General features: G+C 37.4%; 1 protein-coding gene across 1 annotated transcript in view; it reads right to left on the bottom strand.

Moving 5' to 3' along the window:
- The window catches only part of LOC127656938 (ryanodine receptor 3), a 245,618-nt gene that overhangs the window by 70,117 nt on the left and 149,203 nt on the right, over positions 1 to 26,298 (bottom strand). The window contains 15 exon segments of the mRNA XM_052145505.1: positions 7,791 to 7,921; positions 8,128 to 8,209; positions 9,575 to 9,813; positions 11,425 to 11,485; positions 14,319 to 14,368; positions 15,440 to 15,561; positions 16,613 to 16,680; positions 16,794 to 16,909; positions 16,995 to 17,118; positions 17,204 to 17,279; positions 19,300 to 19,362; positions 20,610 to 20,756; positions 20,838 to 20,927; positions 21,278 to 21,356; positions 21,475 to 21,638. Of these exon segments, the coding sequence (XP_052001465.1) occupies positions 7,791 to 7,921; positions 8,128 to 8,209; positions 9,575 to 9,813; positions 11,425 to 11,485; positions 14,319 to 14,368; positions 15,440 to 15,561; positions 16,613 to 16,680; positions 16,794 to 16,909; positions 16,995 to 17,118; positions 17,204 to 17,279; positions 19,300 to 19,362; positions 20,610 to 20,756; positions 20,838 to 20,927; positions 21,278 to 21,356; positions 21,475 to 21,638 (1,612 nt within the window).

Genomic DNA, 26,298 nt, shown 5'->3' with positions numbered 1-26,298 from the left:
ATGCTTATAATACATGATGCTTGTAATGCATGGTGCTTGTAATGCATGATGCTTGTAATACATGATGATGATGCTTGTAATGCATGATGCTTGTAATGCATGATGCTTGTAATACATGATGATGATGCTTGTAATGCATGATGCTTGTAATGCATGATGCTTGTAATGCATGATGCTTGTAATACATGATGCTTGTAATGCATGATGCTTGTAATCGTGCTTGTAATGCATGATGCATGATGCTTGTAATGCATGATGCTTGTAATACATGATGCTTGTAATGCATGATACATGATGCTTGTAATACATGATGCTTGTAATACATGATGATGATGCTTGTAATGCATGATGCTTGTAATGCATGATGCTTGTAATGCATGGTGCTTGTAATACATGATGCTTGTAATGCATGGTGCTTGTAATGCATGATGCATGATGCTTGTAATACATGATGCTTGTAATACATGATGCTTGTAATACATGATGCTTGTAATACATGATGATGATGCTTGTAATGCATGGTGCTTGTAATACATGATGCTTGTAATGCATGGTGCTTGTAATGCATGATGCATGATGCTTGTAATACATGATGCTTGTAATGCATGGTGCTTGTAATGCATGATGCTTGTAATGAATGATGCTTGTAATGCATGGTGCTTGTAATGCATGATGCATGATGCTTGTAATGCATGGTGCTTGTAATGCATGATGCGTGTAATGCATGATGCGTGTAATGCATGGTGCTTGTAATGCATGGTGCTTGTAATGCATGATGCTTGTAATGCATGATGCTTGTAATGCATGGTGCTTGTAATGCATGGTGCTTGTAATGCATGATGCATGATGCATGATGCTTGTAATGCATGATGCTTGTAATGCATGATGCATGATGCTTGTAATGCATGATGCTTGTAATGCAAGGTGCTTGTAATGCATGATGCTTGTAATGCATGGTGCTTGTAATGCATGATGCTTGTAATGCATGGTGCTTGTAATGCATGGTGCTTGTAATGCATGGTGCTTGTAATGCATGGTGCTTGTAATGCATGATGCTTGTAATGCAAGGTGCTTGTAATGCATGGTGCTTGTAATGCATGGTGCTTGTAATGCATGGTGCTTGTAATGCATGATGCTTGTAATGCATGATGCATGATGCTTGTAATGCATGGTAACGCTTGAAATGCATGATGCATGATGCTTGTAATGCATGATGCTTGTAATGCAAGGTGCTTGTAATGCATGATGCTTGTAATGCATGTTGCTTGTAATGCATGGTGCTTGTAATGCATGATGCATGATGCTTGTAATGCATGATGCTTGTAATGCATGATGCTTGTAATGCAAGGTGCTTGTAATGCATGGTGCTTGTAATGCATGATGCTTATAATGCAAGGTGCTTGTAATGCAAGGTACTTCTAATGCATGGTGCTTGTAATGCATGATGCATGATGCTTGTAATGCATGATGCTTGTAATTCATGATGCTTCTAATGCATGATGATGATGCTTGTAATGCATGATGCTTGTAATGCATGGTGCTTGTAATGCATGGTGCATGATGCATGATGCTTGTAATGCATGGTGCTTGTAATGCATGGTGCTTGTAATGCATGGTGCTTGTAATACATGATGCTTGTAATGCATGATGATGATGCTTGTAATGCATGATGATGATGCTTGTAATGCATGATGATGATGCTTGTAATGCATGATGATGATGCTTGTAAAGCATGATGATGATGCTTGTAATGCATGATGATGATGCTTGTAATGCATGGTGCTTGTAATGCATGGTGCTTGTAATGCATGGTGCTTGTAATGCATGCTGCTTGTAATGCATGATGATGATGCTTGTAATGCATGGTGCTTGTAATGCATGATGCATGATGCATGATGCTTGTAATGCATGATGCTTGTAATGCATGATGCATGATGCTTGTAATGCATGATGCTTGTAATGCAAGGTGCTTGTAATGCATGATGCTTGTAATGCATGGTGCTTGTAATGCATGATGCTTGTAATGCATGATGCTTGTAATGCATGGTGCTTGTAATGCATGGTGCTTGTAATGCATGGTGCTTGTAATGCATGATGCATGATGCTTGTAATGCATGATGCTTGTAATGCAAGGTGCTTGTAATGCATGGTGCTTGTAATGCATGATGCTTGTAATGCATGGTGCTTGTAATGCATGATGCTTGTAATGCATGATGCATGATGCTTGTAATGCATGGTAACGCTTGAAATGCATGATGCATGATGCTTGTAATGCATGATGCTTGTAATGCAAGGTGCTTGTAATGCATGATGCTTGTAATGCATGTTGCTTGTAATGCATGGTGCTTGTAATGCATGATGCATGATGCTTGTAATGCATGATGCTTGTAATGCATGATGCTTGTAATGCAAGGTGCTTGTAATGCATGGTGCTTGTAATGCATGATGCTTATAATGCAAGGTGCTTGTAATGCAAGGTACTTCTAATGCATGGTGCTTGTAATGCATGATGCATGATGCTTGTAATGCATGATGCTTCTAATGCATGATGATGATGCTTGTAATGCATGATGCTTGTAATGCATGGTGCTTGTAATGCATGGTGCATGATGCATGATGCTTGTAATGCATGGTGCTTGTAATGCATGGTGCTTGTAATACATGATGCTTGTAATGCATGATGATGATGCTTGTAATGCATGATGATGATGCTTGTAATGCATGATGATGATGCTTGTAATGCATGATGCTTGTAATGCATGGTGCTTGTAATGCATGGTGCATGATGCATGATGCTTGTAATGCATGGTGCTTGTAATGCATGGTGCTTGTAATGCATGGTGCTTGTAATACATGATGCTTGTAATGCATGATGATGATGCTTGTAATGCATGATGATGATGCTTGTAATGCATGATGATGATGCTTGTAAAGCATGATGATGATGCTTGTAATGCATGATGATGATGCTTGTAATGCATGGTGCTTGTAATGCATGGTGCTTGTAATGCATGCTGCTTGTAATGCATGCTGCTTGTAATGCATGCTGCTTGTAATGCATGATGATGATGCTTGTAATGCATGGTGCTTGTAATGCATGATGCATGATGCATGATGCTTGTAATGCATGATGCTTGTAATGCATGATGCATGATGCTTGTAATGCATGATGCTTGTAATGCAAGGTGCTTGTAATGCATGATGCTTGTAATGCATGGTGCTTGTAATGCATGATGCTTGTAATGCATGATGCTTGTAATGCATGGTGCTTGTAATGCATGGTGCTTGTAATGCATGGTGCTTGTAATGCATGATGCATGATGCTTGTAATGCATGATGCTTGTAATGCAAGGTGCTTGTAATGCATGGTGCTTGTAATGCATGATGCTTGTAATGCATGGTGCTTGTAATGCATGATGCTTGTAATGCATGATGCATGATGCTTGTAATGCATGGTAACGCTTGAAATGCATGATGCATGATGCTTGTAATGCATGATGCTTGTAATGCAAGGTGCTTGTAATGCATGATGCTTGTAATGCATGTTGCTTGTAATGCATGGTGCTTGTAATGCATGATGCATGATGCTTGTAATGCATGATGCTTGTAATGCAAGGTGCTTGTAATGCATGGTGCTTGTAATGCATGATGCTTATAATGCAAGGTGCTTGTAATGCAAGGTACTTCTAATGCATGGTGCTTGTAATGCATGATGCATGATGCTTGTAATGCATGATGCTTCTAATGCATGATGATGATGCTTGTAATGCATGATGCTTGTAATGCATGGTGCTTGTAATGCATGGTGCATGATGCATGATGCTTGTAATGCATGGTGCTTGTAATGCATGGTGCTTGTAATACATGATGCTTGTAATGCATGATGATGATGCTTGTAATGCATGATGATGATGCTTGTAATGCATGATGATGATGCTTGTAATGCATGGTGCTTGTAATGCATGGTGCTTGTAATGCATGGTGCTTGTAATGCATGCTGCTTGTAATGCATGCTGCTTGTAATGCATGCTGCTTGTAATGCATGATGATGATGCTTGTAATGCATGATGATGATGATGCTTGTAATGCATGATGCTTGTAATGCATGATAAATGATGCTTGTAATGCATGGTGCCTGTAATGCCTGATGATGATGCTTGTAATGCATGGTGCTTGTAATGCATGATGATGATGCTTGTAATGCATGATGCATGATGCTTGTAATGCATGATAAATGATGCTTGTAATGCATGATATATGATGCTTGTAATGCATGGTGCTTGTAATGCATGGTGCTTGTAATGCATGATGCTTGTAATTCATGATGATGATGCTTGTAATGCATGGTGCTTGTAATGCATGATGCTTGTAATGCATGATGATGATGCTTGTAAATGCATGATGCTTGTAATGCATGGTGCTTGTAATGCATGATGCATGATGCTTGTAATGCATGATGCTTGTAATGCATGATGATGATGCTTGTAATGCATGGTGCTTGTAATGCATGATGATGATGCTTGTAATGCATGATGCTTGTAATGCATGGTGCTTGTAATGCATGATGATGATGCTTGTAATGCATGATGATGATTCTTGTAATGCATGATGCTTGTAATGCATGATGCTTGTAATGTATGGTGCTTGTAATGCATGATGCTTGTAATGCATGATGCTTGTAATGCATGATGCATGATGCTTGTAATGCATGGTGCTTGTAATGCATGGTGCTTGTAATGCATGATGCTTGTAATGCATGGTGCTTGTAATGCATGGTGCTTGTAATGCATGCTGCTTGTAATGCATGATGATGATGCTTGTAATGCATGATGCTTGTAATGCATGATAAATGATGCTTGTAATGCATGGTGCTTGTAATGCCTGATGATGATGCTTGTAATGCATGGTGCTTGTAATGCATGATGATGATGCTTGTAATGCATGATGCATGATGCTTGTAATGCATGATAAATGATGCTTGTAATGCATGATATATGATGCTTGTAATGCATGGTGCTTGTAATGCATGATGCTTGTAATTCATGATGATGATGCTTGTAATGCATGGTGCTTGTAATGCATGGTGCTTGTAATGCATGATGCTTGTAATGCATGATGATGATGCTTGTAAATGCATGATGCTTGTAATGCATGGTGCTTGTAATGCATGATGCTTGTAATGCATGATGCTTGTAATGCATGATGATGATGCTTGTAATGCATGGTGCTTGTAATGCATGATGATGATGCTTGTAATGCATGATGATGATGCTTGTAATGCATGATGCTTGTAATGCATGGTGCTTGTAATGCATGATGATGATGCTTGTAATGCATGATGATGATTCTTGTAATGCATGATGCTTGTAATGCATGATGCTTGTAATGCATGATGCTTGTAATGCATGATGCTTGTAATGTATGGTGCTTGTAATGCATGATGCTTGTAATGCATGGTGCTTGTAATGCATGGTGCTTGTAATGCATGCTGCTTGTAATGCATGCTGCTTGTAATGAATGATGATGATGCTTGTAATGCATGATGATGATGCTTGTAATGCATGATGCTTGTAATGCATGATAAATGATGCTTGTAATGCATGGTGCTTGTAATGCCTGATGATGATGCTTGTAATGCATGGTGCTTGTAATGCATGATGATGATGCTTGTAATGCATGATGCATGATGCTTGTAATGCATGATAAATGATGCTTGTAATGCATGATATATGATGCTTGTAATGCATGGTGCTTGTAATGCATGATGCTTGTAATTCATGATGATGATGCTTGTAATGCATGGTGCTTGTAATGCATGGTGCTTGTAATGCATGGTGCTTGTAATGCATGATGCTTGTAATGCATGATGATGATGCTTGTAAATGCATGATGCTTGTAATGCATGGTGCTTGTAATGCATGATGCATGATGCTTGTAATGCATGATGATTGTAATGCATGATGATGATGCTTGTAATGCATGGTGCTTGTAATGCATGATGATGATGCTTGTAATGCATGATGATGATGCTTGTAATGCATGATGCTTGTAATGCATGGTGCTTGTAATGCATGATGATGATGCTTGTAATGCATGATGATGATGCTTGTAATGCATGATGCTTGTAATGCATGATGATGATGCTTGTAATGCATGATGATGATTCTTGTAATGCATGGTGCTTGTAATGCATGATGATGATGCTTGTAATGCATGATGATGATTCTTGTAATGCATGATGCTTGTAATGCATGATGCTTGTAATGTATGGTGCTTGTAATGCATGATGCTTGTAATGCATGATGCTTGTAATGCATGATGCTTGTAATGCATGGTGCTTGTAATGCATGATGATGATGCTTGTAATGCATGGTGCTTGTAATGCATGATGCTTGTAATGCATGGTGCTTGTAATGCATGATGCTTCTAATGCATGATGATGATGCTTGTAATGCATGATGATGATGCTTGTAATGCATGGTGCTTGTAATGCATGATGCTTGTAATGCATGTTGCTTGTAATGCATGATGATGATGCTTGTAATGCATGATGCTTGTAATGCATGGTGCTTGTAATGCATAATGCATGGTGCTTGTAATGCATGATGATGATGCTTGTAATGCATGATGCTTGTAATTCATGATGCTTGTAATGCATGATAAATGATGCTTGTAATGCATGATGCTTGATGATGATGATGCTTGTAATGTATGATGATGCATGATGATGATGCTTGTAAATGCATGGTGTTTGTAATGCATAATGCATGGTGCTTGTAATGCATGATGATGATGCTTGTAATGCATGATGCTTGTAATTCATGATGCTTGTAATGCATGATAAATGATGCTTGTAATGCATGATGCATGATGATGATGCTTGTAATGTATGATGATGCATGATGATGATGCTTGTAATGTATGATGATGCATGATGATGATGCTTGTAATGTATGATGCATGATGATGATGCTTGTAATGTATGATGATGCATGATGATGATGCTTGTAATGTATGATGCATGATGATGATGCTTGTAATGTATGATGCATGATGATGATGATGCTTGTAAATGCATGGTGCTTGTAATGCATGATAAATGATGCTTGTAATGCATGATGCATGATGATGATGCTTGTAATGTATGATGATGCATGATGATGATGCTTGTAAATGCATGGTGCTTGTAATGCATAATGCATGGTGCTTGTAATGCATGATAAATGATGCTTGTAATGCATGATGCTTGATGATGATGATGCTTGTAATGTATGATGCATGATGATGATGCTTGTAAATGCATGATGCTTGATGATGATGATGCTTGTAATGTATGATGCATGATGATGATGCTTGTAATGTATGATGCATGATGATGATGCTTGTAAATGCATGATGCTTGATGATGATGATGCTTGTAATGTATGATGCATGATGATGATGCTTGTAATGTATGATGCATGATGATGATGCTTGTAATGTATGATGCATGATGATGATGCTTGTAAATGCATGATGCTTGATGATGATGATGCTTGTAATGTATGATGCATGATGATGATGCTTGTAATGTATGATGCATGATGATGATGCTTGTAATGTATGATGATGCATGATGATGATGCTTGTAAACGCATGATGCTTGTAATGCAAGGTGCTTGTAATGCATGGTGCTTGTAATGCATGATGATGATGCTTGTAAATGCCTCAAAATCTAGACAATGTGGTCTCATGATGGCAATAATCAAGTCTTGATTAAGTAAACACTCAAATAAAGGTGTGTAACTCACTGGCTCGTTCACGAGATGTCTTGCTGTTGAACACAGAACAGGTGTTGTGTTTGTTCAACTGCGGTTCTAAAAACGCCACGGGCATGGCACCCGCAAGAGTCGCCAAACACTCACCCAACGCTGGAAGCTGCCTACAGCGCGCACGACCGCATGCACACACACACACACACACACACACACACACACACACACACACACACACACACACACACACACACACACACACACACACACACACACACACACAGGAAAAGATCACGTTTCAAACATGTTCTTAATCTTTTGAGATCTGTATATCTGCAGTTTTACATGTATAAAGACTGTCCACACGGCTCACCTCTCCACATAGATATTTTTACCCGTCCCCAGCGAGTACAAACTGGTCAGGATCCGATAACAGGACACCTGGACATCATCCACTGACAAAACACAATCATTAAGGTTTCTAATACTTATGACAAAAAATGAAAACAGGGTCTAACATTTAAGATACTCCTGAAACACCGCCGGCACACACTTCTGAGGAGGCTTCTCGACTGGGACGTGGAAGTTGAAAGGTCAAGTAGTAACACTTATTTGCTATTACTGCCCAAATCTTTATTACATTCATATTATCTGGCATCAAGACTTTAGACAGGCCACATTACCAACAATAGCAGCCTAAAACATTTATTAACATTCACCTAAATCCTGCGAGGCCCAGGTAAGGACCTTTTTTTAACTGTGTTTTGGGAACACCCAGGGGCACATGGGAGTGTTTTGGGGTTCTGCAGAAAATGTAATTAGTGTAAAAATGAAGAGGGAAAAGCTTGACATTACCAAATTTGACATTATTACTGGTTCATTCTGCTTTGAAGACTGTCTGAAAATCATGAGATTAATCATGATTATTTTATTCTATTAAAAGACATTTTTAACTGTAAGAACTAACGTGTAAATACAAAATACTTTTATTAATTTATTTTACAGTTGGGTCATTGACAAATAAATGAAAAAAAATCTCATTTAAAACACAAAGTTCTTCGAATTTTCATTTTTGTGTCCAATTTGGTTTCATACATTTAGAGCATTTAAAAAAATATATATATAAATAAAAAATATTTATTTAATAACTTGTGGTGTAACCAAGTAAAAAGCACTAAAATGCTTTTCTTGAATACATGAGAGTATAAACAACTTAATCAGTCATTTCAAGCACATTTTGTTATTATTTATTTATTTATTATTATTTTTTACAAATATCTGATTAAACTATTTATTTTTTTTAGAAAAAAAAAAGTCTTTTTGCACCATATGACCTGATCAAATGTGCATTTTCATAAAAATGTAAAAATATCAGATATTTTATTTAATTAAAAGGCTCCTTTCTGTTTTATGGTTTTTGTCAACATATTCAAAATGCAGCCTGCATGTTGGTTATACCAAAACAATATGTTCAGCTGCTTTAAAAAAATATTTTAAATTAATAAATAAAATAATAAAGGATTTTTCTGCTTTGCATTACTCATGCCAATATTTAAAAAAAAAAAAAACATTTTTTTTTTTTTAAAGAATTTCAGTATTTAATAATTTTTGTTTTACTGTCTCAGGACGATTTTGTACTTTAAGCCCAAAGACAAATACAAATAAATATCAAAATGACTTTAAACATAGAAAATGCAAATATTCTCATCGTAGAAGTGATGTATATTCAAGTCCTTGTTTTGAGTGAATTGCATTTTGAATGCATGCTTGAATATGTTAATAAAACTTGACGGATGTGTTGTGCTTCAGTAGAGACTCACACAGCAGGTCTGATCCAAACTGATGTTCAGTGATGTGTTCAAACAGTGCCGTGAGGATGGGCAGCAGAGCGACGGTCGTGTAGTTGATGTTCTGTGACACTCCCTTCATCTGACTGCGAGAGTGAGTGAACTTCCCCAGCTTCAGGTTCTCCAGGGTCTTCTCCAGATCTTCAGCGGCATTCTCAAAGAACGTCCTCAAACCGGCTTTAACCAGCTCAGAAGCGGACTTCATCACCGTCCTGTGCGAGACACAAGAGATGAATGAGTCTGATCAGATCTTGTGTGTGTTTTAACATATATAAACACACATGAGATCTGTGCATCTGATTCTCCTCTTAAAGGGACAGTTCACCCAGAACACATCATTTATTCACCTTTATGTCATCTCAAACTCGTATGACTCTCTTTGTTCTGCACAACACAAAGATATAATGATGCAAATACAAGGGCATCATAAAGGTAATCTATAAGACACCAGTGGTTTAATCCATGTCTTCTGAAGCAATACGATCAGTGTTGGGTGAGAAACCTTTTTTTCTCATTATAAATCGATGTGGCGCAATCATGATTTAACCCTTTAAGCTCTGAAGGTGTTTTTAAAGATTGAAATACCCAAAATTAAGTAAAATACCCAAATATTTTCCTGTTTTTCTTATTTCTCTGTGTGTAAATAAGATGGCTCAGAAAAACTGCTTTTCAACATTTTCGAAATTTTGACAAATGTTGTCAATACGACAAATCAATCAAAAGTTCCAACATTACAAATATAATGTATCATAGTGTCCAAAAACATCTCCAAACAAATAAAAGATAATAATTGTACATAAGAACTAATTACACATGCAAACACAACAATGACTAAAGGTTTGCATAGCATGCACACATGATTTTAGTCATGAGATTTCACAGAATGAGTTTCATTCTGTGTCATTTGAGTCATCATTGAGTCTGTGTCGTGTATTTGGCGCCATCTCCTGGTGGTCATATGTAACATTGTGCTTCATGTGGATTATCTAATGATCTATACATCTGATTATCTTGTGTGTGGACTCGATTGAAAGATAATCACAGACTCTAAATAATCATATGTGAGATTTTATGCTCTGGTTATATTTTGAGAAGTTATAAGTGATAATGCGGCATATAAGCAACACCAGCATGATTGTCAAAGACATATATTTAGCTGTTACTCACTATATTTTAGTCTGTGAGTAAAAAAAAATGTCCAACGACATATGACACATGAATATTTGATCAGATTGATGTTTTTACTGATCGCAATAATATGAACCGCGCAATTTTATTTATTTATTTTTAATGATCAAAACGTAACACTTCTGATTTATCTGCAAATTTTAAAGCACTTGTTCAGTTTTGGTCATAATGTCACATGCACAGTATAGTAGAGCTTCTATAATTTCAAACGACACCTGTTGTGTGTTGGTCAAGACTGCAGTTATTCATATAACTTTGTGTTTCTCGCGGGCCCATCGGAGCTTAAAGGGTTAAACCTCGAATGCACTTCCTCTTGACGCATGTGCAAAGCGCTGTACACGCTTCAGAAGACATCAATTAAACTAATGAGTCTTATGGATTACGAGTATGGATGTGTTTTTGGAGCTTGAGAGTGTTGGACCGCATTGATTTGCATTACATGGACAAAACACCTCAAAACATCTCTGTGTATCGCAGAAGAACGAAAGTCATACGAGACTGACATAAAGGCGAGTAAATGATGAGAGCATTATTATTTTTGGGTGAACTATTCCCTGACTTCATTCCTGGTAATGCATTACTCTGAATTACAGTAGATTTACATGAATGTTCATATGCTAACGGGCTCATGATACCTGGTGTCCAGTGTGTGCGCGAGTATATGCAGACAGCTGACGATAGTGCTGGAGTCACTTCCTGCAAACACACACACACACACACACACACACACACACAAACTCAACAAACATCTGACTGACCAGAATATCTCAACATAAATAATAATTACATTTAAGCCTCTTTAAGGACAATATTCTAAACTATTTTAAACATATATGCAACAAAACATTTATGGATTTTTTAGTCAACACGTCATGCCTTTATCAAAATTTTACTTAGCGTCCACATGCGTGGACATTACGTTTTGGCTTTGCTACATGCTATGCATAATTTCAATTCATTTAAACAGACTAATCTGAGTTCAGGAGAATCTGTGCTGTCAGTAAAGGGTTAAACATTCAATGTACGAGTCATGTGACAAAACAACATGGCGCTGACCACAGCAGAGTTTGTCTTTGGGAGAAACAGCAACAAAACTACATCTGGTGAGAAACCTCATTAAGTTTTTACACTGAAACCTGTTTGAGTCGAAAGATCAGTGTCTCTAGTTTCATCTGATGTGACATTTAAAACATTTGAGCGATTTATCGTGAAGTTCAAATATCCTTTATTCACTGTCTGTGTATCATCACCTTGAGAATTAATACATCATCTAAAAACTGAGAAATGTGTCTTTCAGAGGATTTATATGGAGTTATGATGAAAATAAGATGCATTTCAAACTGTTCTGAGACCAGTGCAGACAGACAGCACACTGGAGGTTAAGTACTGCACTAAATAGGGAGCAAGGGAGCATCCTATAGTTCTCTATGCAGTTAAGTCATGCACTAAATAGGGAGCAAGGGAGCCTCCTATAGCTCTCTATGCAGTTAAGTGCATTCACTACATAGGGAGCAAGGGAGCATTCTATAGCTTTCTATGCAGTTAAGTGCATTCACTAAATAGGGAGCAAGGGAGCCTCCTATAGCTCTCTATGCAGTTAAGTGCATTCACTACATAGGGAGCAAGGGAGCATCCTATAGCTCTCTATGCAGTTAAGTGCATTCACTAAATAGGGAGCAAGGGAGCCTCCTATAGCTCTCTATGCAGTTAAGTGCATTCACTACATAGGGAGCAAGGGAGCATCCTATAGTTCTCTATGCAGTTAAGTGCATTCACTACATAGGGAGCAAGGGAGCATCCTATAGCTCTCTATGCAGTTAAGTGCATTCACTACATAGGGAGCAAGGGAGCCTCCTATAGCTCTCTATGCAGTTAAGTGCATTCACTAAATAGGGAGCAAGGGAGCCTCCTATAGCTCTCTATGCAGTTAAGTGCATTCACTACATGGGGAGCAAGGGAGCAGCCTATAGCTCTCTATGCAGTTAAGTCGTGCACTAAATAGGGAGCAAGTGAGCATCCTATAGCTCTCTATGTAGTTAAGTGCGTTCACTATATAGGGAGCAAGGGAGCATCCTATAGCTCTCTATGTAGTTAAGTCATGCACTAAATAGGGAGCATCCTATAGCTCTCTATGCAGTTAAGTGCATTCACTAAATAGGGAGCAAGGGAGCATCCTATAGCTCTCTATGCAGTTAAGTCGTGCACTAAATAGGGAGCAAGGGAGCATCCTATAGCTCCCTATGCAGTTAAGTCATGCACTAAATAGGGAGCATCCTATAGCTCTCTATGCAGTTAAGTGCATTCACTAAATAGGGAGCAAGGGAGCATCCTATAGCTCTCTATGTAGTTAAGTTGTGCACTAAATAGGGAGCAAGGGAGCATCCTATAGCTCTCTATGCAGTTAAGTGCATTCACTAAATAGGGAGCAAGGGAGCATCCTATAGCTCTCTATGTAGTTAAGTTGTGCACTAAATAGGGAGCAAGGGAGCATCCTATAGCTCTCTATGCAGTTAAGTCGTACACTAAATAGGTAGCAAGGGAGCATCCTATAGCTCCCTATGCAGTTAAGTCATGCACTAAATAGGGAGCATCCTATAGCTCTCTATGCAGTTAAGTGCATTCACTAAATAGGGAGCAAGGGAGCATCCTATAGCTCTCTATGTAGTTAAGTCGTGCACTAAATAGGGAGCAAAGGAGCATCCTATAGCTCTCTATGCAGTTAAGTGCATTCACTAAATAGGGAGAAAGGGAGCATCCTATAGCTCCTATGCAGTTAAGTCATGCACTAAATAGGGAGCATCCTATAGCTCTCTATGCATTTAAGTCATGCACTAAATAGGGAGCATCCTATAGCTCCCTATGCAGTTAAGTCATGCACTAAATAGGGAGCAAGGGAGCATCCTATATCTCTCTATGCAGTTAAGTCATGCACTAAATAGGGAGCAAGGGAGCATCCTATAGCTCTCTATGCAGTTAAGTGCATTCACTAAATAGGGAGCAAGGGAGCATCCTATAGCTCTCTATGCAGTTAAGTGCATTCACTAAATAGGGAGCAAGGGAGCATCCTATAGCTCCCTATGGAGTTAAGTCATGCACTAAATAGGGAGCATCCTATTGCTCTCTATGCAGTTAAATGCATTCACTAAATAGGGAGCAAGGGAGCATCCTATATTAAAAACTGCAATTTAGCGCTTGGTTGTGCAATATCGCTGCATGTTGGACACTTTTTTTGCCATTTTCACAATGCAAAGGCTTTACAAGGTGCAATATTTGAATTTATTTATTTTTTAAACACAACACAGTATGTTGCATGCACAAAATAATAGTTAAAGGTGACTGATGCAACTGAATTTACATCATTGCAGCATTGCATCTTCACCTCAAAGCCACTTAAACTCAGCAGCATCGTCTCTTGTCTTTCAAGCAACATATTTAAGACCTTTTCTATGTGGAACAAGATGTTTAATTTTGAAGACTGAATTTAAGACTCAGAGAGTGAAGACAGAAGGACACACAATCATCATCTTACCAAAGAGAGAAATCCTGTGTCTAACCAGAGCGGCCAGCTTACAGAACAGACTGACAGATGGACAGAAGAGCAAACGAAGAAGAAGAATCAGTGAAAGAGAGGAAGAAAGAATGAATCTGCTCTCATATCTGAAGCAGTGAGAATTACAGCAGCACTTCATCTTGTATTCAGAGATCAAACTCATGCATATAACACAATATTACACTGTTATAATGAATAACCACCATATAATAACACTGTTATAATGAATAACCACCGTATAATAACACCACTGTTAACACAGTTATAACAGAATAAGCACCGTATAACTGTTATAATGAATCACCACTGTATAATAACACTGTTATAACGAATAACCACTGTATAATAACACTGTTATAACAGAATAAGCACCGTATAACTGTTATAATGAATCACCACTGTATAATAACACAGTTATAACAGAATAAGCACCGTATAACTGTTATAACGAATAACCACTGTATAATAACACTGTTATAACGAATAACCACCATATAATAACACCACTGTATAATAACACAGTTATAACAGAATAAGCACCATATAACAACTGTTATAACGAATAACCACCGTATAATAACAGTTATAACGAATAACCACTGTATAATAACACTGTTATAATGAATAACCACTGTATAATAACACAGTTATAACAGAATAACCACCGTATAACAACCGTTATAACGAATAACCACCGTATATAACAGTTATAACGAATAACCACCGTATAATAACACAGTTATAACAGAATAACTACTGTATAATAACTGTTATAATGAATAACCACTGTATAATAACACTGTTATAAGGAATAACCACCGTATAATAACATTGTTATAACAAATAACCACAGTATAATAACACTGTTATAATGAATAACACAGTTATAACAGAATAAGCACCGTATAACAACACTGTTATAACAAATAAACACTGTATAACAGTTATAATGAATAACCACTGTATAATAACACAGTTATAACAGAATAAGCACCGTATAACATTGTTATAATGAATAACCACTGTATAACACAGTTATAATGAATAACCACCGTATAATAACACAGTTATAATAAATAATGAATATAATGTTATTTCACCTGGTGACCATCTCTTTCTCTTTATTAGACGCGTATCCACTGCTGCTCAGATTCTTAGTGGGCGATGACAGGAAGTAGAGGGAGTGGTTTTTAAAGTACTGATCAATGAGGGGGAGGAGCACCTACAGGAAGTACATCACACAGAAAGATAATCATATGTATAGTTACAGTTACAACTAAGACTGGTTAAAGTGTAAATGGCCACTAAGATACACTTCAAGCACTATGAAATATATGAGCGTTGCACCATGAAACGGAACCTTACGAGCAAAATAAATTTTTGCGGAGGTTGGAAAAAAATTCTTGACATCTACACTCGTTTATATTTACGAGAGAGAACATCATGTCAAAAAATGGACTTCTTGGCGGCTCTTCCGCATGAAACCGATCTAAACGGTGGACTGTACAGTGGCTGTCGCAAGGCATTGCACCTTATTAATGTTAGATACAGTGCTTGAATATTATTTACATATTTAATTAGAGGCCTACTGTTTATTATATTTACTTATTTTTGTACGTATCATATTTGAATTAAAATGCAATTTATTCCAGTTTACAGTTACTTGAATGGAAGCCCTGAACTGCACTGAGAAAAAACGATTTACTAAGTGAATATTTATTTATTTTTTAGGTGTCTTGATCCTACAAGCATTTTTTTCTGTCTAAAAAAAAAATATTTTCCATCAAAAAAACATTTCTCTCTCAAATTGTTTTTCCGATAAAAAACATTTTTAGAATTTTATTTTTTTTTTCCTTAGAAAAAAAAATATATATTTGAAGGACAGACTCAGGAAGGCACTAAGACCCCTAAAAAAAAAGAGAATTTTTTTTTCAGCAAGTGACATTTTTTCAGTGTGGTTCAGGTCTCCCATATATATATACATATACATATATATTTAAAAAAGATCAACCGTGACAAGATACACGGGGAGTTTACATCCTACTAGCTACTTTAAGTGTTGTGTTAGGAACAGGTGGAGCCCCCAAATTAAGCCCTGACCGAGTTACAAACTAACTAGCTGTTCCTCTAATAATCCCTTAGTGTGAACATCACACCCAAACTCAAGTGAGACCTCACGCACAGCTGACGGTCAACAAAATCAAGAGCTCATCTAGAGATTTACTATTTGTAAAGTTATATCTGCATTTCATGTTTCTCGTCGAGTGCCAAACCTTCGCAAAGAACTTGATTTCTTGTTCGTGTGGCGATTTGTCGTTCTTTCCACTGGTGGCCATCGCCTCTGAAACAAGACAGTTTCACAATCATATCACAGTAGAACTGAGATTGAGGTTTACAGTTGTAAATCTCGTGAGACAACAGAAGAAGAAAACGGCTATCAATAATGTCTCGTACCGAGGTGAGCTATAAACTCCTGTGCCGAGTCCACGTATTTCAGCAACTTCTTCAGGAATTTATAGGCGAAGCGTTTCTCCATGGAGGACGAATCTTGTTCCATGTCCTTCAGACCTCTGCAAGAAAACAAACACACCACAATCACAGTCAAACTGCGGTCAGTCACATGTTTGTATGATGACACGCGTGTAAAAGCCTCACCTGGTGATGGCGTATCCATTAATCTGCAGAAATCTGAAAAGATCTTGAGCTTTCTCTCGATCTTTGGCTTTCTCTTTAGCAGTGAGTGTGTCGTACGGTACCAGCAGCGGATGAGTTCCTCCGCCTGAAACCACAAACACACCACAAACGCTCAGATTGGATCTGCACAAGACAATATTTCTGTGTGTGTGATATAGTGTGAAATAAACCTCTTGTTGCCAGCTCACTCTTCTTTTTCTTTGCCCAGATGTTGTGATAGTTTTCAGCCACGACTTCAACCATCGACTGAAGAAACAACACAAACAGACAAAAGCATCAGAATCACATAAGATTGTGTAACCATCGTGCTACTTGTGGAAGCGTGATATATCTCTGTCACCACATGCAAGAGGCAATTAATTGTCCAAGCATACCAACGGCTAACCAAAATCACTGAATATGATTTTTATGAAGTGGTGAAAGACATGAGTAGAATTGCTTATATTACAATACAATCATTATCATTTTTACCAATAGGTGGCGCTGTCACCAAATGTACAGGGCCACCTATTGGAATCTAAAGAGAGCGGTCACTGATAAGTCAAATTAATCAAATTTTATAAGCAGTGTTTTATTTTATTATAACCTTTGACCACAAGGTGGCGCTTGCCCCAAACTTTATAGGTAATCTCAGGGGATAGTGCCGATGGTGCATGCCAAGTTTTGTAACGATGCACCAATGCATTGTAACGGTGGCTGCCCCAAATCAAATTTGGGTTTTAATTCATGTAAATTAATTTCAATTGTTTGGGTGCCAGACAAGTCAAAACTTGTCAATAAAGAAAAAAAAAAAAATATATATATATATATGGAAGTTCAGTTTCCCCGGAAATAGCTCAAACCACGATTACACGAAAATGAAACCCTTCCAATACCAATAACATCAGATGGGGCTTAAATGACACACATTCACAGATTGAAGGGTTTGTCAAAAAATGATTATTTATGAAAACATTTAAACCAATATCAAAGACAAAAGTTAAGACGAAGGTCACTTTTTCACACAGATTTTGTATTTTTTCCTTTGCCTCACATGAAAAAAAACAGTAAGAACAGTAAATAGATTGCTCAAATCAAGATTTCACCAGCAAAACCAAAAGTCACGAGAGTCCATGATTTATTAATGTCTAAAATACAGCATTTTACGACAAATTGGACAACATCCAATATGGCTGACATAGGAACATTGGGTATCTTTCTATTTGTCCACACCTCACGTCCATTTTGGAGTGCCCGCTGTTGAGTTTGAAAGACATGAGTAGAATTGCTTGTATTACAATACAATTCATTATCATTTTTACCAATAGGTGGCGCTGTCACCAAATGTATATGGTGTGGTCAGAGTGTGGTGACAATGACACACACAAAGTTTCACGTCAATATGCCAAAGCGTTGCTGAGATACAGCATGGTGCGCTATTCGAGAACCGTTTGGTCGATCAAAAAGCTTTTTATAACTTCATGATGTGAGCGTCGAATTTTCGGTGTAGGAGGCGTTTGCAAAAGTAGGCGTGCAGGAAGTATAGCCGACCGTGGTAAATTGGGAATCATCGTACTCGGCATGAGCCATGGAATCTAAAGAGAGTGGTCACTGATAAGCCAAATTAATCAAATGTCATAAGCATTAATTTATCTTATTATAACCTTTGACCACAAGGTGGCGCAAACCCAAAACTATATAGGTAATCTCAGGGGATAGTGCCGATGATGCATACCAAGTTCTGTAACAATGCACCAATGCATTCGTAAAATACAGCATTTTATGACAAATTGGACAACATCCAATATGGCCGACATAGGAAAATTGGGTATCTTTCTATTTGTCCACACCTCACGTCCATTTTGGATTGCCCGCTGTTGAGTTTGTTGAAGCGTTATTCGAATATGGTTTCTTCTATCGAAAAGATTTTGATAACTTTTTGTTTCCAGTGTCCCAAGATGATACATGATGAATTATGTGTAAATCGGACATCTGGTCTAGTGGGTCGGACGCAATGTCAATGACTCAATGAATCAGGGTGTGTGTGTGTGCAACTTTGAACTGCTGGTGGCACTAGAGAGTTTGAGTTTGAGACCCCAAATTTGGGTCAGCTACATTTCAGAGTGACTTCTATCAGTGTGCCAAAGCCCACAACATTCCTATGAACGGTTCAATGGGCTTCCACGGACATCATGCCAGACTAATAATAGGAAGAAGAAGAAAACGGTATTTCAACGGTTCCAAGATTACAAAGAAACATGCTGGTGTCTATTGATGAATTATTGACCTGAAGTTCTCTTGACAGCAGGACGTTGCTCATGTCTAGTGGAGCTGGACTGAAGCTGTTACCCTGAAAATACAAAACAAACAATAAAATATTGGTATTATTGAGATTATGTCCTCACTACCGATGGCTTATTCCAGCCTACTACTGTAGCTTTGATTGTTTTAAATTGGTATATATATACAAATATACAAAATCCAACATGAAGATACTTTTATTACACGTCTCTATTCTGATTTATCATCCAGACATTTCTAAATAATGACCGCACATCAGGGATTAAAGTGGAATTCTGTGATCTCAACAATTAAGCTATTAAAATCATTTTAATCAACGTTTCATGTCCATTTATTTATTTATTTGGCAAGAAGTCTTTTAATAAGCAAGTTAACCCTTTAAGCTCTGAACGTGTTTTTAAAGATTTCCTGTTTCAGTGGCATAACCAAAATTAAAGTGTTATAACTTGACCAAAATTATAATATTGATATCACTGTAAAGAAACTTATCCATTTTGTTAATGATATAGATTGATACATTCTGAGACTTCCAGCATAAGAAAAAACATTGAGCCAAAATGTTACTTTTTTCTTATTTTACATTTTATATCTCTGGGTGTAAATAATGTGGCTCTGATAAACTGCTTTTGTTTTGTTCTCAATCATGTCGACTGTATCTGAGGAAACATTTGTGCTGATGCGACAAATCAATCAAAAGTTCCAACATTACAAATATAATTGATCATAGTGTCCAAAAACATCTCCAAACAAATAAAAGATAATAATTGTACATAAAAACTAATTACACATGCAAACACAACAATGACTAAAGGTTTGCATAGCATGCACACATGATTTTAGTCATGAGATTTCACAGAATGAGTTTCATTCTGTGTCATTTGAGTCATCATTGAGTCTGTGTCGTGTATTTGGCGCCATCTCCTGGTGGTCATATGTAACACTGTGCTTCATGTGGATTATCTAATGATCTATACATCTGATTATCTTGTGTGTGGACTCGATTGAAAGATAATCACAGACTCTAAATAATGATATGTCATGTTTTATGTTCCGTTTATGGTTCATGAAGTTATAAGCTAAAATGCGGCATTTAAGCAGCTCGAACATAATTGTCAAAGACATATATTTAGCTGTTACTCGCTATATTATTGTCTGTGAGTAAAACAAATACTCTGGTTGTATTTTACTCTTTAAGGGCTTTCCAACAACATATGACACATGAATATTTGATCAGTTTGATATTTTAGTTCATTATCAATGAAATGTTATTTGTGATGTCACGGCTCTTGAATGAACCTGAGACGCTTGGGATATTCGTCGCATCTTCTCAATCTCCCTCTGTTGAAACATGGATTCTCCTTCTTTAGTTCTGTCGATGCTCCAACCCATCGCTAACATGCTCTTCAATGACTCGCGCACCGTCCAGCGATACACCTCCTTCTCCTGCGGGAGGAACACATACACGTGCACTGGGGATGAAGAAGAAATAATGCTGGCTGTTGTGAGGAGAACTGCTGTTTGTACCTTCTCTGTGAGGGATTTGTATGATCTGAGCATTGAGTGCGTTTTGGCTTTTTCCTCAATATTCTCACCGTATTTCCAGCCCAGAATCACCTGTACACAGGAAGTGACCATCAGACAGGTGAGTCGAACCCCAATAAATCATCATGCATGAAAAATCATATTTACATTTACATTTCTGCATTTGGCAGATGCTTTTATCCAAAGTGACTTACAGTGCCCTTATTACAGGGACAATCCCCCCGGAGCAACCTGGAGTTAAGTGTCTTACTCAAGGACACAATGGCGGTGGCTGTGGGGATCGAACCAGTGTCCTTCTGATTACCAGATTACCAGATATGTGCTTAGACCACTACACCACCACCACTCCATATTTAAGCAATATTTCAGAGCAAACAACGGCAGCTGTTGTACATGAAGATGTGGTTATGGTGAAATCTCACCTTCTCAGAGGACCACTTCTCATGGGAATGTTCTGCATATTTGTTTGCGATGTGTTCCAGTTTTTCAGGTAGACAGATGCTGCGAGAGGTAAAAGAAACGGAGTACTTATAGATCAGGGACAAAACTAGAAACACGTTCTTCCACAATCTCTCCGTCTCAAACAAACATGTCCCGCCACTCTCCCAGTCTCACATACTTGGCCGTGTTAATGGGTTTGGGCTCGAAGTTTCCCTGTGTGTCTACAGACACAGGTTTCTCCAGCGTGGTGTTGAGAGACGAGTCGATGAAGTCCGGCGGAAGAGCTCCGGCAATGGCACTCAGACACGGCATGGCCATTTTAAACAGCTCCTGTTCATACTTCTACAGACACGGAGAAACACACAAAACATATTTACATGCAAACCAGGAAACAAGCATCATGTGACAGTGACATCACAGGGGTCAAAGATCACACACACATTCAGAAGCGGTTTTCGTCTTGACCTTTACGCACGAGATTTGACCAGATTCCTTGAATCTTTTGACTATATTGAGCACTGTAGAGATGATGAGGTGAGGTGAAATGCCCAAAATCCTTCCCGTTTGTCTTTGGGGAACATTGTTCTGAAAGTGCGGGATTATTTGCAGTCAAAGTCTCGTCTGATTCTTGCTCTTGAAGGACTCGGCTGTTTTTGGAGGCTCCTGATGCACTATGACACGATTGCCTGTTTAACATCTCCTTGTTATTTCAACTCGTCAAAATGTAATTAGTCTTAAATGGTCCCTGTCAACTTTTTTGGAGCGTGTTGGAATCATCTGATTTAAAATGATGCACGTTCTCAGAAAAACGTGTAATTCACAAGGTAAAACATCATATAATGTTGTGGTGCGGAGGGGGGCGGGGCCGGGCTGTAATGTCGCACGCCCGGTCCCCAATCGGCCTGATGGGGCACGCGAGGGATTAAGGCAGCCGGTGACGATGGTTCGAGAGAGAGTGAGTTACGGGCATGTCCGTCATGTTTGTTTATGTTTGTGTGTTTTGGTTTAAGTTTTAATTAAATTATTATTTATACTGACAAGCCGGTTCTCGCCTCCTCCTTGCCCATCTTAACCCCCTTACATTGGTGCCGAAACCTGGGAAGGAGGAGGGATGCCCGTCGCATAGTCCTCGACACTGCCGTCCACCCGGGGAGCGCCGCTGCCATCTGCCAGGTGACGGAGTAGCTCGACCTCGCCCCCCTCCTCCGCTCCACACTTGTGTAATTGTGCTGCTTTTAATAGAGCAAAAGTTTTGTTTTTATTAGCATTTTTCATACTATATCAACATTTTCAGAGTTGGATTTGTAAGTAATTATATTGTTAATTCATTATATATGAAGTTATTTTATTTCACGTGTGGAGCGGACGAGGGCGGGGCCGGACTGGAACGACGCGCACACGGTCCCCAATCAGCCTGATGGGGCGCACGACGGATAAAGGCGGACGGTGACGACAGTTCAAGAGAGAGAGAGAATTACGGGCAGCGGCCCTGTTTGTGTGTGTCTTTTTGTTTAATTAAATATTATTTATATTGTCAAGCCAGTTCTCGCCTCCTCCTTTCCCATAACCCCCTTACATTGGTGCCGAAACCCAGCATAACAATATAAATATATATCATTAGTTTCGGTCATATGTATAAACAGTAAACATTATATATATATATATATATATATATATATATATATATATATATATATATATATATATATATATATATGTTGTTTACATGCATAATTTGTGCCATTTACAATGATTTAAAAACAATTGCTAAAACGGTACTGTCTCTTTAAGAAAGGCGGCAGTTCAGCGAGCGTCTCACAGAAGTGTTTTGGTTGAGCGCATATTAACGAGAGTTTATTTTCTACATCTGTGCATTGTGTGATTAGAATTAAATATTTATTGTTGTTTATAATCAAAAGTTAACCGTAAAGAACAGAAAGTATTACGTTCGCAATACATTCACCATGTTTTTACTGCGGTAACCAGATTGTAACCATGATATTCGTAGTGACACTCTGGTAAAAACGATGGTAATAAAAGCCATTATTTTGTGTGCATCATGGTTTTACTATGTAAATACTGTATACTACTGTAGTTTAACTATGATTTTACTGTAGTAACTCTTTAAAATAAGGTTAAAAAATAATATATATATATATACACACACAATTAATTGCAATTAACTACAGCAAAACAATAAGCGATTAATCACAATTAACTATTACATATACAGGTGAAACTCGAAAAATTAGAATATCGTGCAAAAGTTCATTAATTTCAGTAATTCAACTTAAAAGGTGAAACTAATATATTATATAGACTCATTACAAGCAAAGTAAGATATTTCAAGCCTTTATTTGATATAATTTTGATGATTATGGCTTACAGCTTATGAAAACCCCAAATTCAGATTCTCAGAAAATTAGAATATTACATGAAATCAATAAAAAAAGGATTTTAAATACAGAAATGTCGGCCCTCTGAAAAGTATAATCATGCATATGTACTCAGTACTTGGTTTGGGCCCCTTTTGCATTAATTACTGCCTCAATGCGGCGTGGCATGGATGCTATCAGCCTGTGGCACTGCTGAGGTGTTATGGAAGACCAAGATGCTTCAATAGCGGCCTTCAGCTCTTCTGCATTGTTTGGTCTCATGTCTCTCATCTTTCTCTTAGCAATGCCCCATAGATTCTCTATGGGGTTCAGGTCAGGCGAGTTTGCTGGCCAATCAAGCACAGTAATACCATGGTCATTGAACCAGGTTTTGGTACTTTTGGCAGTGTGGGCAGGTGCCAAGTCCTGCTGGAAAATGAAGTCAGCATCTCCATAAAGCTTGTCTGCTGAAGGAAGCATGAAGTGCTCTAAAATGTCCCGGTAGACGGCTGCGTTGACTCTGGACTTAATAAAGCACAGTGGACCAACACCAGCCGATGACATGGCTCCCCAAACCAACACAGACTGTGGAAACTTCACACTGGACTTCAAGCATCTTGGATTGTGTGCCTCTCCATTCTTCCTCCAGACTCTGGGACCTTGGTTTCCAAATGAGATGCAAAATTTGCTCTCATCAGAAAAGAGGACTTTGGACCACTGAGCAACAGACCAGTTCTTTTTTCTTTAGCCCAGGTAAGACGTTTGACATTTGAAGCCCATGTCCAGGACCCGTCTGTGTGTGGTGGCTCTTGATGCAGTAACTCCAGCCTCAGTCCACTCCTTGTGAAGCTCCCCACACATTTGAATGGCCTTTTCCTGACAATCCTCTCCAGGCTACTGGTCATCCCTGCTGCTTGTGCACCTTTTTCTTCCACACTTTTCCCTTCCACTTAACTTTCTATTAATGTGCTTTGATACAGCACTTTGAGAACATCCAACTTCTTTTGCAATTACCTTTTGAGGCTTTCCCTCCTTGTGGAGGGTGTCAATGATGGTTTTCTGCACAACTGTCAGGTCAGCAGTCTTCCCCATGATTGTGAATTCAACTGAACCAGACTGAGAGACCATTTAAAGGCTCAGGAACCCTTTGCAGGTGTTTAGCTGATTAGAGTGACACTTTGAGCCTACAATACTGAACCTTTTCACAATATTCTAATTTTCTGAGATTCTGAATTTGGGGTTTTCATAAGCTGTAAGCCATAATCATCAAAATTATATCAAATAAAGGCTTGAAATATCTTACTTTGCTTGTAATGAGTCTATATAATATATTAGTTTCACCTTTTAAGTTGAATGACTGAAATTAATGAACTTTTGCACGATATTCTAATTTTTCGAGTTTCACCTGTATTTATTAATTGTGATTACCTACAAAAATGATGTGATTATTAGCTATTAAAAATATATATACAATTAGTTGCGATTAACTACAAAAAATAAGCGATTAATCAGAATTGCCTATAGAATCGTACAATTAATCATGATTAACTACAAAAAATATGCGATTATTAGCAATTAACAAAAAAAAAAACACTTAATTTAGATGAACTACAAAAAATAAACGATTAATCACAATTACCTGTAAAATTATATGGTTAATCGTGATAAACTACAAACAATTATGCACTTAGTTGCAATTAACAAAATAATATATTCAATTGCGATTAACAACAACAAATAAGTGATTAATCACAACTATGAAAAATTATACAATTAATCATGATTAACTACAAACAACTATACGATTAATAGCAATTGACAAAAAAATACAATTAATTGCGATTAACAAAAAAATTAACGATTAATCACAATTGCCTGTAAAATTATGCGCTTAATCGTGATTAACTACAAAACATTATGCGATTAATAGCAATTAACAAAATTATATATTCAATTGGGATTAACTACAACAAATAAGCAATTAATCACAATTAACTATGAAAAATTATACGATTAATCATGACTACCTACAAAAAATTATGTGATTAATAGCAATTGACTAAAAAGACAATTAATTGTGATTGACAAAAAAATAGACAATTAATCACAATTACCTGTAAAATTATACGATTAATAGCAATTGACTAAAAATACAATTAATTGTGATTAACAAAAAAATTAACGATTAATCACAATTGCCTGTAAAATTATACGATTAATAGCAATTGACTAAGAATACACTTAATTTAGATGAACTACAAAAAATAAACGATTAATCACAATTACCTGTAAAATTATACGATTAATCGTCATTAACTACAAACAATTATGCACTTAGTTGCAATTAAAAAAAGAATATATTCAATTGCGATTAAATACAACAAATAAGCGATTAATCACAATTACCTATGCAAAAATGTACGATTAATCATGATTGCCTGCACAAAAATTATACGATTAATAGCAATTAACAAAATAATATATTCAGTTGCGATTAACTACAACAAATAAGCGATTAATCACAATTAACTATGAAAAAATATACGGTTAATCATGATTAACTACAAAAAAATATGCGATTAATAGCAATTAACAAAAGATTATACACTATTAAGTGCGATTAACTA

This window comes from Xyrauchen texanus, chromosome 16 (genome assembly GCF_025860055.1).
Source record: "Xyrauchen texanus isolate HMW12.3.18 chromosome 16, RBS_HiC_50CHRs, whole genome shotgun sequence".
In the NCBI taxonomy this organism is placed as follows: domain Eukaryota; kingdom Metazoa; phylum Chordata; class Actinopteri; order Cypriniformes; family Catostomidae; genus Xyrauchen; species Xyrauchen texanus.
This window is presented reverse-complemented; position numbering and strand designations above follow the sequence as displayed.